At 42.6% G+C, this 14,566-nt stretch overlaps 1 protein-coding gene across 2 annotated transcripts in view; it reads right to left on the bottom strand.

Moving 5' to 3' along the window:
- The window catches only part of ULK2 (unc-51 like autophagy activating kinase 2), a 36,480-nt gene extending 25,030 nt beyond the window's left edge, over nt 1-11,450 (bottom strand). Inside the window, exons 1-5 of one of the 2 annotated variants that reach the window (XM_003211825.5) lie at nt 10,765-11,449; nt 9,502-9,594; nt 8,315-8,356; nt 579-611; nt 181-217 (exon numbers count right to left, since the gene is read on the bottom strand). In XM_003211825.5, the coding sequence (XP_003211873.3) occupies nt 181-217; nt 579-611; nt 8,315-8,356; nt 9,502-9,594; nt 10,765-10,854 (295 nt within the window). In that variant the 5' untranslated portion in view covers nt 10,855-11,449. Of the gene's footprint in view, nt 1-180; nt 218-578; nt 612-8,314; nt 8,357-9,501; nt 9,595-10,764 lie in introns of both variants that reach the window. The other variant, XM_019622024.3, reaches the window with a different exon arrangement.
- Between the last annotated feature and the right edge of the window lie 3,116 nt (nt 11,451-14,566).

Below are 14,566 nucleotides of genomic sequence, written 5' to 3'. Positions count from 1 at the left end.
TACTCTAAAAAAAATCACAGTAGGAAAAACAAGCACTGTAGAATTACAGACATTTCATAAGCTGAAAAATATTTAAATCACATGCAAAGAACCCAGAGAAATATCAGTGGATCACACAAATACAGAGTGTAAACATGTAGTGCAGGAGCTTCCTAATAAGGTAACACAGTAAACAATTACCTTGTAAGTAATCTGCCAGATCCCCACCATTGCAGTACTGTAAAAAAGAAAGGTTTTTACTCAAAACACAAGCTCTGAAATCCTCTGTGTTAATTTCTACTTTGTAATCTTTTCTCTGCAGGTAGAAGACCCTTTCCAGCTGTTTAATTTTGTTTTCTCAACTATTTGTAATTACCAGTTTGAGGTTTAATGCTTCATCAATGCTTATCGTATCATAGAACACAAAAGAATAATTTATGGTACAAACACTGCTGATAAACTTAGCACTGCACAGAAAATTAATAAGCTTGTTTTCAGAATTACCTGTTATTTTGCAGCTGTGCAAAGAAAGATTTTTTTTTTCCCCCAAAAAAGTATTTAAAAATTAACCAGAAAGAATCATATATACAAACACATACCTCCATCACCAGAAAGACAGAACTGGGCATTTCCTAAAAGAGAAGAAATGCCATTTAAGAATATGATGAGACAGAGGCTTTAATACCTGCATTAACCAAGTATAAGAGCATCATAAAGTAAAATAATCTTTCACATTTCCCTCAGATTTCATCTGCTTCGTGCTTTCTCTACCAAGGCATCTTGTATATGAAAAGCCCCAACAAGTGAGTATAACTTTACTGTCATACATCACTGAAACGAATCCATAGCGGGGCAGTAATTTCTGAATGCTCTCTGGTACGTTTGTGACGAGGTGTGAGCAAGACAAACTGGCTACAAAAACCACTTTTCTACAGGAGGACTTTCAAGGTTATGTTCCTCCCTTCTGGGTAAAACAAGCTCTGCCATCTGAAAAGCTGAAGGTCATGCAGAAATCACAGCACAGTAGTGCCTGGCGTAGAGTGATTCCCAATTGCTATTCTGTAGGATGCTTCTATCAGGATTCATGCATACTCTGTAAAATATCTCCCTCGATGAGCCACAGGCAGAAGCATGCCCATGTCACAGATCTAAACGCTTTATGGAAAGCTGTGATTTGATATAGCAGTCCTACTGAGATTTTCCAAAGCACTGACCTTCTTTGACCCATCTGCAACCTGAATTCCCTCTCATAATTGAGTAAGAGTTACTAAAAGACAAAAGAGCTAACATCTACTGTAAATTATCTACACACTCCTCAGAATGCAGTAAGAACCTCAGCATTGAGGTCTGACTGTAATTAGAATATTCCTTTTCTTAAACAAGCATTATTTTGTGTGAAGAGCTTTTGTCAATAATAAACATGGTTTCTAGTTTCTCATGTGATTTTGTTGTGCCTACAAAGCTGGAGACATTCAGAGATCTTAGATAAAGTAAAAACATTTCTCCCCTCTTCGGAGCTAACGAGTTTAAGCAGTTTGAGACGGATCAGATATTTTAAGGTTAATTTGAGATTATAGGAGACTGCCTCATTTCTGGAAGCATTTAGTTCAGCCATTCTCATCTGCGTTGGAGAAAACCTCTGGAGGATTTTCTCAGCTCAGAACATTCAAGCACTTCACAGATTTGTTTACATTTTGAAATTAGCTTCAAAGAAAGCAAGTTTCTAGGAATGCTAGGCAAATCTGGTGGGAATGAAGGGTGAATTCCAACCAATATAGAATACTAAAGCAGCAGTAGATCACATTTCATGAAGTCCTAATTGTTCAATGTTTCTCTAACAGCTGTGGCCAACATGAACTGTAATTTGAAATCCTTTAAAAGCCTCAAAATCTAAGTGCATTTTATCAGGAAGGTAATATTTTAATGGGAGAAAAAAAAACAACCAACACCCACCACAAAAAACCCTACCCACCCTGTAAATTACTGAAAATACATTCATCCTATGCAACAATTTCCTCCAAGACAGAAGCCCACAGTCTTTCAGGAACTCCAAGGATTCCAAAAAGCAATCCACATCTGGAATCACAGCTTCCAAGTTCAATGGAATGGAATTTCCAATTCCAAATGACTTTCATCAGTTTGTCCAGCAAAGGCTGGTCTTGAGTTGAAGAAAAAAGGAAGAAGCCAGGACACCTGCATGCACTGCCATCTCCAACACACTGCTACTGCTCTAAGCTTGACACATAGACATCATGACAAGAAATTCACCGTTTGCAGAATGCTCTGAAATCTTTGAAACAGAGCTGATACCAAGAAAACAGAAGGCTATCACCACTCATTAACCTCCCTCCTAACTGATGACAGCTGATCATCTGAGATCCTAATTCACCAAACCAAAAATTCCGGCAAGCTGAGGACCACTTCACTTAAAGGGCAACTGTGATGTGTAAAAGAATAACACGGCTAAGAAGCATGGAAATTGTCTGCTCTCCAGTGACAAGAAGAAAGCTCAGCTATTGGATTTCCACCCAAACATAGCAATCCCATGAATCAGAAATAGATGTTCCACGGCGTCAGTGCTCCAGCTACACAACGCACTGCACAAAACCAACAGCTTAAAGCAGTATGTAATGCTCAGCTCATGACAGACATTTATTCATCTCAGAACTAAGAGAATGTGTTTTCTGGACTCTCTTGGAAACAAAGTCCTTTCAGACAAAGCTGCTCCCTTAAGAAACAAGCTGATGAGCTGTCACAGCAGCCCTCACCTCCCCTTTCTCTCTTACCCACATATACTTTTCAGTATCCCACCAATGAAGCTTTAGTTCAAAATGGCTGAAGTTGTTTATCCCTTCACAGTTGCTCCCATTTCAGATTACTGCTGTTGGCCAGCCTGACTGGGAATGTGGTCTCCATTCTCACAGGGCAATTCTGCAGATGCATTTTTCTCCTCTGAATTACTTTGCTGAAAAACAAAGCTCACACTATCATCGTTCTCCAGAAGAACAATTTCTGTTGACTTGCTTAGCAAGTCAAAGTGCTCAAAAAGGAAAAGATTAGCAAACCACCACATTTCAGATGTAACATTCAGGAATAGAGCTGACCTAGCAAGCTATTTTAAACTGTTTCTTGAAACAGATAGCAAAGCTTTCAAAAATTTACATTTACATACAGATCATAGAATTACTGCAGCTGGAGCTGTTCTGGCCAATACTTCTACCTAGAAAAATAATCAAGCAAAACAAATGTATGTTGTGTTGAAACAACTATGGAACATTTTTTTCCTCAGCACATCTTGCTTTATTTATTTAAATTTTTCATGACAAAAAAACTACTTTTGCTCCCTCTTACTCTGAATCCAGGTTTTATTTCAACTTGCAGGTAAAAGACAGTGAAGCTTAATAGGAAACAACAGGTAAGCCTAGTAGAAAAAGATGAAGAGGCAACACATTTGCCAAAAGTTGCTGTGTTTTAATCCCACACTTCCCACAGTTCTCTCAGGGGATGTGAAGTTCCAACCCAAATCACAGGTTCAGTGCAGTAGTTCCACTTAAAAGACATTAATTGAAAGAGAAGTCAAAACATTCATGGTTACTTGTGACAGCTGCTGCTAGAACTCCAGCACACCGGCAGAAACATACCCTCAATTTATTTTGGGTTAGGAAGCCCTCCTTTAGAAAAAGATGAAAGTCTGCAATGAGCGTTCAGTGAGCTGCAGAAGGAGGAGCTGTGCTAAGGACAGTTACTATGGTTTCGCTCCAAGTTTGTGGATGCCTTTTAATTGCAGTTTATGATCCCAGTCTCAAGGGAGTGAGAGCTCACATGACAGCTTGTGCACTGCTGTTACCTGATTTCCTGACATTAACTTGTGCTTTGCTTTATTTATTTATTGGTCAGGGACACACTCCTCATTTTTTGGAGCATTAGATACAACTGGCAAAAGTTCTAATGATTTAGTGAAAATGGACTGGTCCAGATCCTTCAGACTATTTCAGTGTGTTACAGACACTCTTATTTTGCTCTGCAAGTGCACTGCAGCAGCAGCTTCTAACATGCTCTCCTACAAATGCAAGGACTGAACATTTTGCTGGTTCTGACTAAATGTGTAATCTCAGACTAAACGACGTGCACCTATAGGATTCACAGAGTTTACTGTTCACATAAAAGAGCAAAGAGCCACAGGAAATGCACCACAATAGCAGTGTCACTCATTTCCTGAAAGTGAAATGCTGTACCTTACTAACAGGCAAGGGAGATGGTGCAAATAAACTGTGTTTGGTCAAAGCAAATGCTAATTGGCTATCCCTAACCTTCAGCACCTGTGCTGCTGTTGTTCCTGGCCATCCAATGATCTTACTGTCAGCCTTTCACTTTGCACCAGTTGCTAAGTGAAAGGTATGGAAAAGTATTTCAAAACCTTTACATTTTCTAAAGGGCATATTTGCTCTTTAAGCCTGAAAACATTTGTCACCTGGCAGGGAAGAATAAACCCAGATAACATTTTGTATTATTATTTTTTTTTCATATGCAGTTAAGGATGGATACTGATAAATAAAAAAAGCTGAAGAAAAAAAATAAAATTGAGGCATAAGTAATGATAGTTCAGAACCAGTTCTGCTGACAGGCAATATGAGTTGTGGCACACCAAGATCAAGAAGATGCTCCAGAATATTTGAAGCAACTGCCTCAGGAACCACGCAATACCACCAGACCAGCTGGAGTCTTTGAGCAAACAGGAGTCCTTAATGACACCGATAAAGAGCAGATGGAGATAGGCACCATTCCATCCACCAGCATCCCCAGAAAGAAATCATGAGCACTTGTATATAGGGAAAGGCTGAGCTATAGGTACCAAAGCATTGCTGGCTTGGCTCCCACTTGCTTTCACTGCCTTCAGAGACAGAAGCAGCTGCAGCTATTTTGTCTGCTCTGCGCCAGCAAACTAAGACAAGAAACAATCTCTGTTCAGACACTGTTTCCAATAACAAACTAGAAATTAGCTCTTGCTAAACTACTGTTCAAATAGCAAACTTCAGACTCTATACCGTGAAGATTAATTCATTCTTCTAAAACACTATCCCTGAGATACATCACAGGCTTTCACTCTGACGGCTGACATTCTAAAGAGGTTCTGAATTAAATTATTTGCTAAAACAGGCACTGTCTGGCACCATGTGAGATTAGCTCTACTCAGCATGCACTTGGGATCATGAACTGCAAAAAAAGCCCATAAATTCATGGCCTAAATATAGCACATTCCAAATAACTTAGTGACACCTTCCTGCTGCTGTATAATACTTTATCCATGGATCTCAATGCATTTCATGCCGGTGAGTTAAAGGTTATTTTAGACTCTTTTTGTTTTTGAGAAACAGGGCTCCATTTCCCCAATTAATACGATCCAACGTTCTTTGTTCTTCTTTTGCAGGATGAATGATATTTCATAGGAGAAAGAGCTCCAGTTTAATGCCATTTTTGTACCACTTCAGCAATTCTGGAGGTTTTTTTCTTCAAAGAAAGAATACCAACTCTTGCCCAAAAAGGTAAGTAAAAAATGTCTCAAGAGCTTCTGTCTTGCAATCCATTTATTGCACGAGCATTACGCTTCACAAAATAAGTAATTCCACCTTTAGAGTGAGCTGCATGTGTTTATTTTTCAAAGATCAACTACAGCAACATGTTTGCCTCTCAGAAATGGAAAGTTCATACTTAAGTATCTGCACAAACACTCTCAGCCTTAGAACCACGCATCTCCAGACTGCCTCGTGCAGATCCCCAGATTTCTGCCATGGCACAAACTGCAATATGCTCTGCTTACATAAAATGCTTAACTGCAGGTCAAACCTATCAGCACTGCATGTACCCACCTTAGGGAAATCAAGGACAATTATTTTGCTGGCACCAGAACAAAAGATTTTAATGCTGACCAATACATATACAACACTAATGGTGTACTAATTCATCTGGGGGTGACTCCAGATGAATGGTTATTTCCAGTAATGGAAATGGCTCCATACATACTAAGGAGTGGTGTTCATACCTAGGCTGAAGCAACAGCAGTATAAATGTTCACCTAGTGTTGTCTGAAAGACTGTAACAGTTGCCTGAATACCTCAAGTCTTACCTTATTGTATTATGTCCACGTACACAATACTATGACAAACAAAAAGAGCAGTGCATGCTAGGACATGAAATGCTAAGGAAAATTTGTAGGTGTAACAAACTACCAGCCATGTGAATGCCTTGCACAGTGCCTGTTCTTGCTGGGTTATAAGTTACTGTAATCATATAAGTTAATGATGTATAATATTTCACAAACCAAGCCGCCTGCAGAAAGACTTATTTGTGCAAGTGTCACACTCTCTTGACCATGTTTTGCAAAGTAATTTCTTCTACAGAAGTAGCATCATACTGCTGTATGTTTGCCATGAACCTATTCAAAATATATCCAAGATATGAGAGTTCTTCCTTTCATTTTGCTGTAACTGTTGTTTTTATTGAACTGCAATGGTCAGTGACAAGCAGGAACATCCCCTTCTCAAAAGGAGAATTCAGGGCCCAACACTCACAAGGGAATGTCACTCTGAGGGCATCATTTCCTGTGGCAGAGCAGTAAAGTATGAAAGTTGTTTCTAAAACACTTTTAGGTAAATAAATAAAAGCATAGATCTGTCTTCTCTTCCCTTGTGGGTGTCCTGTATGGAAATCAAAAGCAGCAAGAGCTTCTGCAGAGCTAGAAGATGAACAATGTTAAATGATCAAAACGCAATGTATCTAACCAACTACCTTCAGGTTGAGCTGCAAAGCTTAATAAGCATTCTTCACATATAAACAGCCATAAATGATAAATCCAAAATTCAGCTGCTTACTCACACACCAACAACTCTCAGTCAACAATTCCAGTTTCTTTGAAGATGTTCAGATGTCTAAATTTAGGGTGCTGAGAAACTGTTTCCATTTAGCATTACTCAGGAAGGCTGGGTCTCTTCAAGAGAATGCACTTTCCCCCTCAGCTGTATCATTCAGAAGGCAGAATTCTGAAGTCAAGGCTCAGAAAAAAGTCTAAATGGGAAGTTCTGAAGCATAGTCTGTCACCACATGAACCCACTACTTTGAATCATAGGTCAGAAGAAGTTAATTCATGTCCTACAGCACTATACACAGTAAAACCCGACAACGCCAAGCACACATGAACACAGTTTTCTGCAGCTACACAAGACACATATCTACATATAAGCTGAAAATCTTTTAGGATGCAAATACGTAAGGACAGAAAATGGTGAACATGGAAGTGTCTATTTTGCATTGCTTTAACTATGCAGTGCCCCAAGGGTGGTTCTTAATAATTTTATTCATAAATGTATTTCTGTATTTAAGATGAGAATCAAGCCCAGGAGATAAACGTTGAGTTCAAATAGAACAAAGGGCTGCATACCTCACATAATCTTGTATTTAACTTTATCAGCAAGCCTTACAATATGAGAAATGTACTTCCTGCTAAATAGAATACACTGCCCTGTATAGGCTAGAAAAATAACTCCACCTAGTCAGACAGAACCTGAGAATAAAAAGACAGTGCAAAGTCATCTCATTCTTATTTCACCTATTTGAAAGGATTCAAATATTTGCTTGACTTTTATACTTCATGCCATCCATTTGAACACAATTTAAGTAACAGCAATATATACATGCATAGTAACGATCCCCTGCTTCCTTCAGCTTTCCCTCACCATGACAGAGGGCTATAAAATACATTTCTTTGTCTTTGAGACATCTCCACAGCAGTAGAGATGGTTTTCTACAACAGTATCTTAAGTTATGTTGACTTCTAAATGTCACTTGCCTCATCCTTTCAGATCAGCTTCTACTAGTACACTTCCCTTCGGGTGTATTCAGTCACCAGCCACGAACACCTCCTTCCCAGTTAAATTATAGAACCAAGGAAACAATGCTAATTCAGGAGAACAGCTATGGCCACTGAACCAGCTCCCTGCCCAGGCAGCTGATGCTTTTTCACTGCAGACAGGACCAGACTACACAAACAGCCCTCTGCAAGAGATAAGCAGGCTCCCACTTTCCCCTGCTGCCTGGAAGTAAACCAGATTTCTCACAGCTATCCCAATGGATAAGCAGAGTCAATATAAAACAAGCATGTAATGTGCCGAATATGACAGAGCCCTCCCTGCCACTGCTAGGGAACTGCAATTCCTTTTCTAAATATCAAAGTGACAACAGTAAGAAAATACATGACCACTTAAAAATATTAAGCATGTATTTAATAAGATATTTGCATAAATAAAATTAATGAAGAAAAAAGCATCAAGACACATTTTACCTGGACATCATAGAGAGCTACAATGTTCTCGTGCTGAAGTTCCTGTAGAAGAAAGTATTTGTATTATGGAAATAGCCTGTTCTTATTTTAAATGTAATATGCCAGGTAATGCTCAAAGAGATTTACATCTGATGATGGAAATCTTTGGACTGTATTCACAGCAACTGGAAGTCACACAATATATTCACAGGTCAAATACCATTTGTTTCCAGAATTCATTTTCTCTGTGTTGTTATAGAAAGTAATACAGCACTAAATCCTTCAATGACTGCTGAATTTATAGTTAACACATTTCTTCCTCATGGTGGTAACCAACTATGCTATTTTCAGGCCAACTTCTTATTTTACAATAAAATGAAATTCAAGACAAATAACACCAAATACAACTTGCATGGCAACTCGTGTGATTATTTGAAACTACTTAAAACAAAAGTATCTCTCCTTGCTAAGCACTTGTAGCATATGAATATATCCAACACTACTATTTCTAGCATAGAACATATGAACTGCAATATACATACTAACATCTAGAATAGAATGCACCTCAAGAGGCTTATAAACAGCACAAACATTGAAATCAGCACTAATTATTGCTGCAAAGCTATGTAAGATGAGATGTAGTGAAGTTCAGAGAATGGAAAATGACAGAATACCTAAGGACATGTTTCCATAAAACAGAATTTTAGAACTAAATGATTTTCTGTTTTATTAGTGCCACACTAAACTTCTAAGTCAGTTAACTCAGAATGGGAAGGCTGCCCCAGGAATCACATTCAGTACACCACTTCCAGTTCTCAAGGCATCTTTGACTGAAAATAAAAGAATGATGGAAGACCTCTGCTGTAACTTTTGTTACAGGGACTGCTTGGGAAAGATGTGACACTACCCATCCTGAAGGACAAACCTTTCTGCATGTGCAGTAAGTGGAGCACAGACGCTGATTCTACAGGAATCTTCCACTTGTAATAAAAACATGCCCTCAACCATGTGCCACGAGACCATTTCCAGAACTAAAGAACTTTTTTTCTTGGCCCTTTTAATTCTGGATTTTGTCTGAAGCAAATAAAAGATGCAAAAGGTAAAGCAACAATTACAGTGATACCACTCGTGACCCAAAATTAACTGCATCAAAAATCTCTTTTCCTTTTCAAGCAAAGCGGCTTTAAAAATCACTGCAATTAACATACCTTTAAGATTTTAATTTCTTTTCCAAGTAAGATTTGTGATTTTGACAAGTTCTTTTTGTTAATGCTCTTTATGGCTACTTCCCAATCAGTTTTCTGCAAGCAAACAAATAGAAAAGTATTATCAGCTTTCATTTTTGACTTTACCACTAACAAGAAGCTAGCAAAGCACTAAAGAAACAGCAAGATCATCCCTACCCTACCCACCACTGATTACTCCATCACATGACACCATCAAGAACTATTTCATTCCACAGTAGTTCAGGCAGCTATTAAGATCCAGCAGCTGCCAGACTGCATTTCCATGAGTTCAAAAGCATTAAAAAAAAAAGATTACAACATAAATAATCACATCCCATTTGTCCTTCAGTCCCCTCCCAATGACGAAGTTTCTTCTATTCTTTAAGGACTTCCCAGCTTCATCCTTCTTGATCTCCACAGCTGAAAACTACACAAGCTCTTTGTTTTTGAGTACGAATACTGCTTGTTTACTGCCTATTAATAGAATCACAGAATCATTAAGGTTGGAAAAGACCTCTAAGATCTACTCCAACTGTCAGGGCACCAAAATTGTGCCCTGAACCATGCTGCTATGTACCACATCTACACATTTCATGACCACCCCCAGGGACAGCAAGTCCTCCACCTCTCTGGGCAGCACATTCCAATGCCTGACCGCTCTTTCTAAGAAGAAATGTTTCCTACTATCCAACCTGAAGTTATTTGTAATGCTTATTTATGTGTAAGGTATAACCATCGCTGTTAAGCTTCGAAGTTTCTCATGTTTTCTGCTTGTGCTGTGTCCAGAGGAACTGCAAGCACACTCCCAATGCTCCAAAAGGCTCCAAGTGGAGGTTTGCTTTGTGGAAGCACAGTGTTTGAGGCACCAAGCCCAGTGTAAACTCACACAGCACCAAGAAACCACCACCTATCTATGAATATCCAGCAGGAAACCGGACCCCTCTGAATTCCAGGGATCCTCAGCCCAACCCAAAGGAGACAATTTCCCATCAGATCCCTTCCTTATATAAACACGACCTCCTGACAAACAAAGGGCTCAGCCCCCCCGCAGCTGCACCTCTCTGCTCGTCCGAGGAGCGGCCCAACACTGAGCACACAGCCAGGCTGCCGTATCTCCTTATGAATAGAAATAACCGTGCTCAAAGAGCAGCTCGCCGCAGGCCCGGCCCCACCGCATCCCCCAGCAGCACACCGAGGCCCGGGGCTGCTCCCACAGGGTTGTGTAACCGCCCCATCGCCGTTTACCTTACGGTGGCGACCTTTGAAGACCACAGCGAAGGCTCCGTGTCCTATCAGGTCCTTCTTGCTGTACTCAAAATCCCCCACCACCTCCATCCTCCCTCGGGGGTGGGCATGAAGCCCCGGGATGGGAAGGGAAAACAAAAGGGATCGTTTTTTTCCTCCGGTAGAGGCACTACGGCCGCCTCCTCAGGGCAGCGGGCGAAGCGGTGGGAGCCCGCCCGGCTCCTGGCGGCCCCCGGACAGCGGGGCAGCTCCTCTCATCGCGCGGGGGCGGCCGCGCACCCCCGTGCCGAAGGGGCCGCTGCGGGGCGTCTCCGAGGCGAGGGGCTCCGTCTGGCATGGGGAGGGCGGAGATGAAGGGAGGGAGGCTCTAGGGGCTGCGAGGTGAGGCACGCCTGCCGTGTCAGGGCCCGCTCAGCCGCCCCGCGCCCTGCCGCCGCCCGCCCCCATCGCCCCGGTCAGGGCTGCGGGTCCCCTCAGGGAGCGAGCCCGGCAGCATGCAGCGGGGCGGGGGCAGGCGCGGCTCGCGGCTCCGGGGCTGTCGCCGCCTCGCCCCCGCGGAAGGGAAGCTGCAGATCACTCTCTCAGGGCACCGTCGCTTTCTCGCGGCGCGCAGCGGCCCCGGCTCCGACTGCCCGCACCTCCGCGCCGCCGCGCGCCTTTTCTAGGCCGCATCGCGCAGGCTCGGGCGCTCGGCTCCTTCCGCCGGCGGCAAAGAGTGCCTCACCCCGCGTAACCCGGCGGGAAGCTCTCCGCCGCCATCGCCTCACGGCCCCGCGGGATCGCGCGCCTCCCTCCTCACACCGGCTCCTGCGGGAGCCCGGCTGGAGGCCAAACTCGAGTTCCAACCCCCTCCCCGTGCACAGAAGCGGCTTTTAAAGCGGCTTACATTTCCCTTCGGCCGCTTCAGCCCCACCTGCGGCAGGACGAAGCTGAGGGGCCGGTGGGAGAGGAGCGGGGTTCTGTGAAGAAGCACGGCAGTTAGGAGCGCGGCCCTGCTGCCTCGGGAAGCCACACCGCGTCAGGCCTAACCCATGGAGCTTAAACGGAGAGAGAACGTGCAGGAAAAATGCTAATAAACGTAAATGCTATCAGGCAAAGACACTCCTCTGGTTGCTCGCTCCTTTTACAGCCGCTAGTTTGCCTCACAGCACTTTCAGCCTTGGGCCGCTTACAGCAACACGTTCAAATATTAAAAACCACCACCAGCACGCACCAGTCACACGGAGCCTTTGACCTTCACCTCCAGCTCCACATAACTATGCTCCTTTGCTTCCATTCCTCGTTGCTTTCACTTCCTTTCCCTCTGTTGTCCCCTGTGCCACCTCAGCACCCAGCTTTCACATGTATGAGCCGTTTCAGGCCTCCCAGATGTCCCCATCTGCCCCAATCCCGCTGGCGCTCTGGTCTCCATACAATGATTAACCCTCCTGGCCACACAGAGTGCCTTGGGTTTTGCTGTGGTACATTTGGCTGCACTCGGTTACAGGCACCACACAGTGCCTGTGTGATCCCGCAAGGTCAGAGCTCAGCATTCCCATGATAAAAGGTCTGTGCTCAGTGCTGCTAGATGGAAATAGTGACCGAGCAGCGTTATGCAGTTATTTCATAGAATCATAGAATGGGCTGGGTTGAAAAGGACCACAATGATCATCTGGTTTCAACCCCCCTGCTATGTGCAGGGTTGCCAATCACCAGACCAGGCTGCCTAGAGCCACATCCAGCCTGGCCTTGAATGCCTCCAAGGATATGGCATCCATTTCTCTCATTATTCTTTGTATCTCACCGTGCTTACTGTAACTCAAAACCAAGAACTACGGGAGCAGTGTGCCATGTCAAAATCTCCACAGTTAAAGACTTCTCTAGAGGCAATGGACCCGGATAAAAAACATATATTTTTGGGGGGAATATTGACAGCTTTATAAAGGACATTATAAGCTCTAAATGTTATATAGAGGCATCAGAGGGATCATAAGACTGTTTTTGCCACAGAGAAGTAAAGGACTTTAACAAACCCTCAAGACCAAATCCCACTTTAATTTTCTGAAGTTCTCAGCAAGATTCCTTTGTGGCACTAACCTAACAAACAAATAAACAAAAAGTGAATCTGACCAAGTCATTTCAGCTGCTCAGAACATCAATGTGGAAGGAATAAATGAGATGTAAAAATATTCCAAGTTAATCATAAATTAAGGTGTTGGTAGTAACACAAACGCTTTCTAGCATGTATTCGCAATTCCCCTTTAAAACCAGTTAAAAAAATCCACAAGTCTCAATGTGTTAAATATCCTGACTCAGAAAATGATTTCTTTCAGAACTGGCTGTTTTCTGCCATTCTCTGATTCTCACATTCAGTATCAATTCTCCCAGTATCAGCACGCGTCTTCACCCCAAAGTCTAACTCACAAGTTGCATTTTTTACAAAATATTAAAAAAATTTTAGAAAGACCCCTTTTGACCCGAGAAAGCTACTGTAGGAATTTCTAAGCCACCCACTCTGCATTACATTTAAAAAATGAGGCATATCTCCCTTTGATAGCAGCATGTCTGCCGTCCTTTTGTCCTCATAATCAGGCTGGAGGCCTCAAGCAGGTTTGTTTTAGCACAGCAAGGACAAAACAGCAAGGAGCAGCAAGGAGGTTTGACTGAATAACTAAATACATTGGTGTAGCATTGAGACTTGACCAGGATCTGAAGGGCTGTGAGATTTGCATACAGGTGACTCATTTGAACTGGATCTTCAATTAGTCTCTGGGAGAGTTTCTAGCTATCAACATTTCTGGTGCTATCAGACTACAGCAAACCTATTTACAAACAGCACCTTCACTTGCTTTTGCTGCTGAAAGAGGATGGATGTGGAGCCAACTGTAATTGCCCACCTCTCCTAAAGGGAGCTTAATTACTGGAGATGTTGGGAGAGCAGTGCACAATAACCCGCAGGGATGGCACTGCTCCTCCTCCCCCCATGGAATACACACAGATATTCACCATTTAGCACTAACAGGCGGCAGCAGCCCTGCAGCACTCAGAGGGATGCACTGTTCTGCTCTGACAAGCCATGCAGCAGGACAATAAATTATCCGCTGCACTCAAAAAGCATGGCCAGGCAATGGGCACCAGCATTGTGGTCAGACAGACCACAGAGATTCTTCAAAAGCACAAAGAGTTGCATGCTGAGTTTATTTCTTTAATATCATACTGTGTGATAGCAGGAGCACATTTGTACAGCCCACCAGCTAGCTGCAGCTCAGCAAGGACAACCAGCTTACAGGGTCAAGGAAAAGAAAACATAAAATAACATTACTGGAAATGCGTTTGTGGCTCTTCCCTGGCTGCAATACATTGATTTGACCAAATTAGCCCCTCAGATGTGGGCTGGGACTCCTGATCACAAGAGGCAAAGATCTGGGAAGGAGATAGCACCTTTCAAGTTGCTTGTCTGAATACACAAGGGAAACGTGAGGAATTCCTGCCAGATTAAAGCACTATACAGAAATCACTGTTCTGAGTTTCCATAACTCCTTTTACCCTCAAAAGCACTAATGATCTTTACTGTAAGCCCTTTTCTGCCACACATCAAAAACAGCCATTTCTGAGAGAGAAACACTACCTGAATGGTGCCCAGGCTGTCCCAACAAGAAGCAGAGAGAAGACTGCCTTTCCTAACATACAATAAAGATGATGTTAATTTTCTTCCTGTTCAAAAGAATTATTATTTTTTTTTTCATCTCTCCCCAGGCAATCAGTATGCACATGGAAATTAAATTACTGATCTGGGACAATAATCAAGAAATCAGCTGAGTCG

This window comes from Meleagris gallopavo, chromosome 21, assembly GCF_905368555.1.
Source record: "Meleagris gallopavo chromosome 21, MGAL_WU_HG_1.1, whole genome shotgun sequence".
Taxonomy (NCBI): Eukaryota; Metazoa; Chordata; class Aves; order Galliformes; family Phasianidae; genus Meleagris; species Meleagris gallopavo.
Note: the sequence above shows the minus strand (reverse complement) of the source record. Positions and strands in the feature narration are given on the sequence as shown.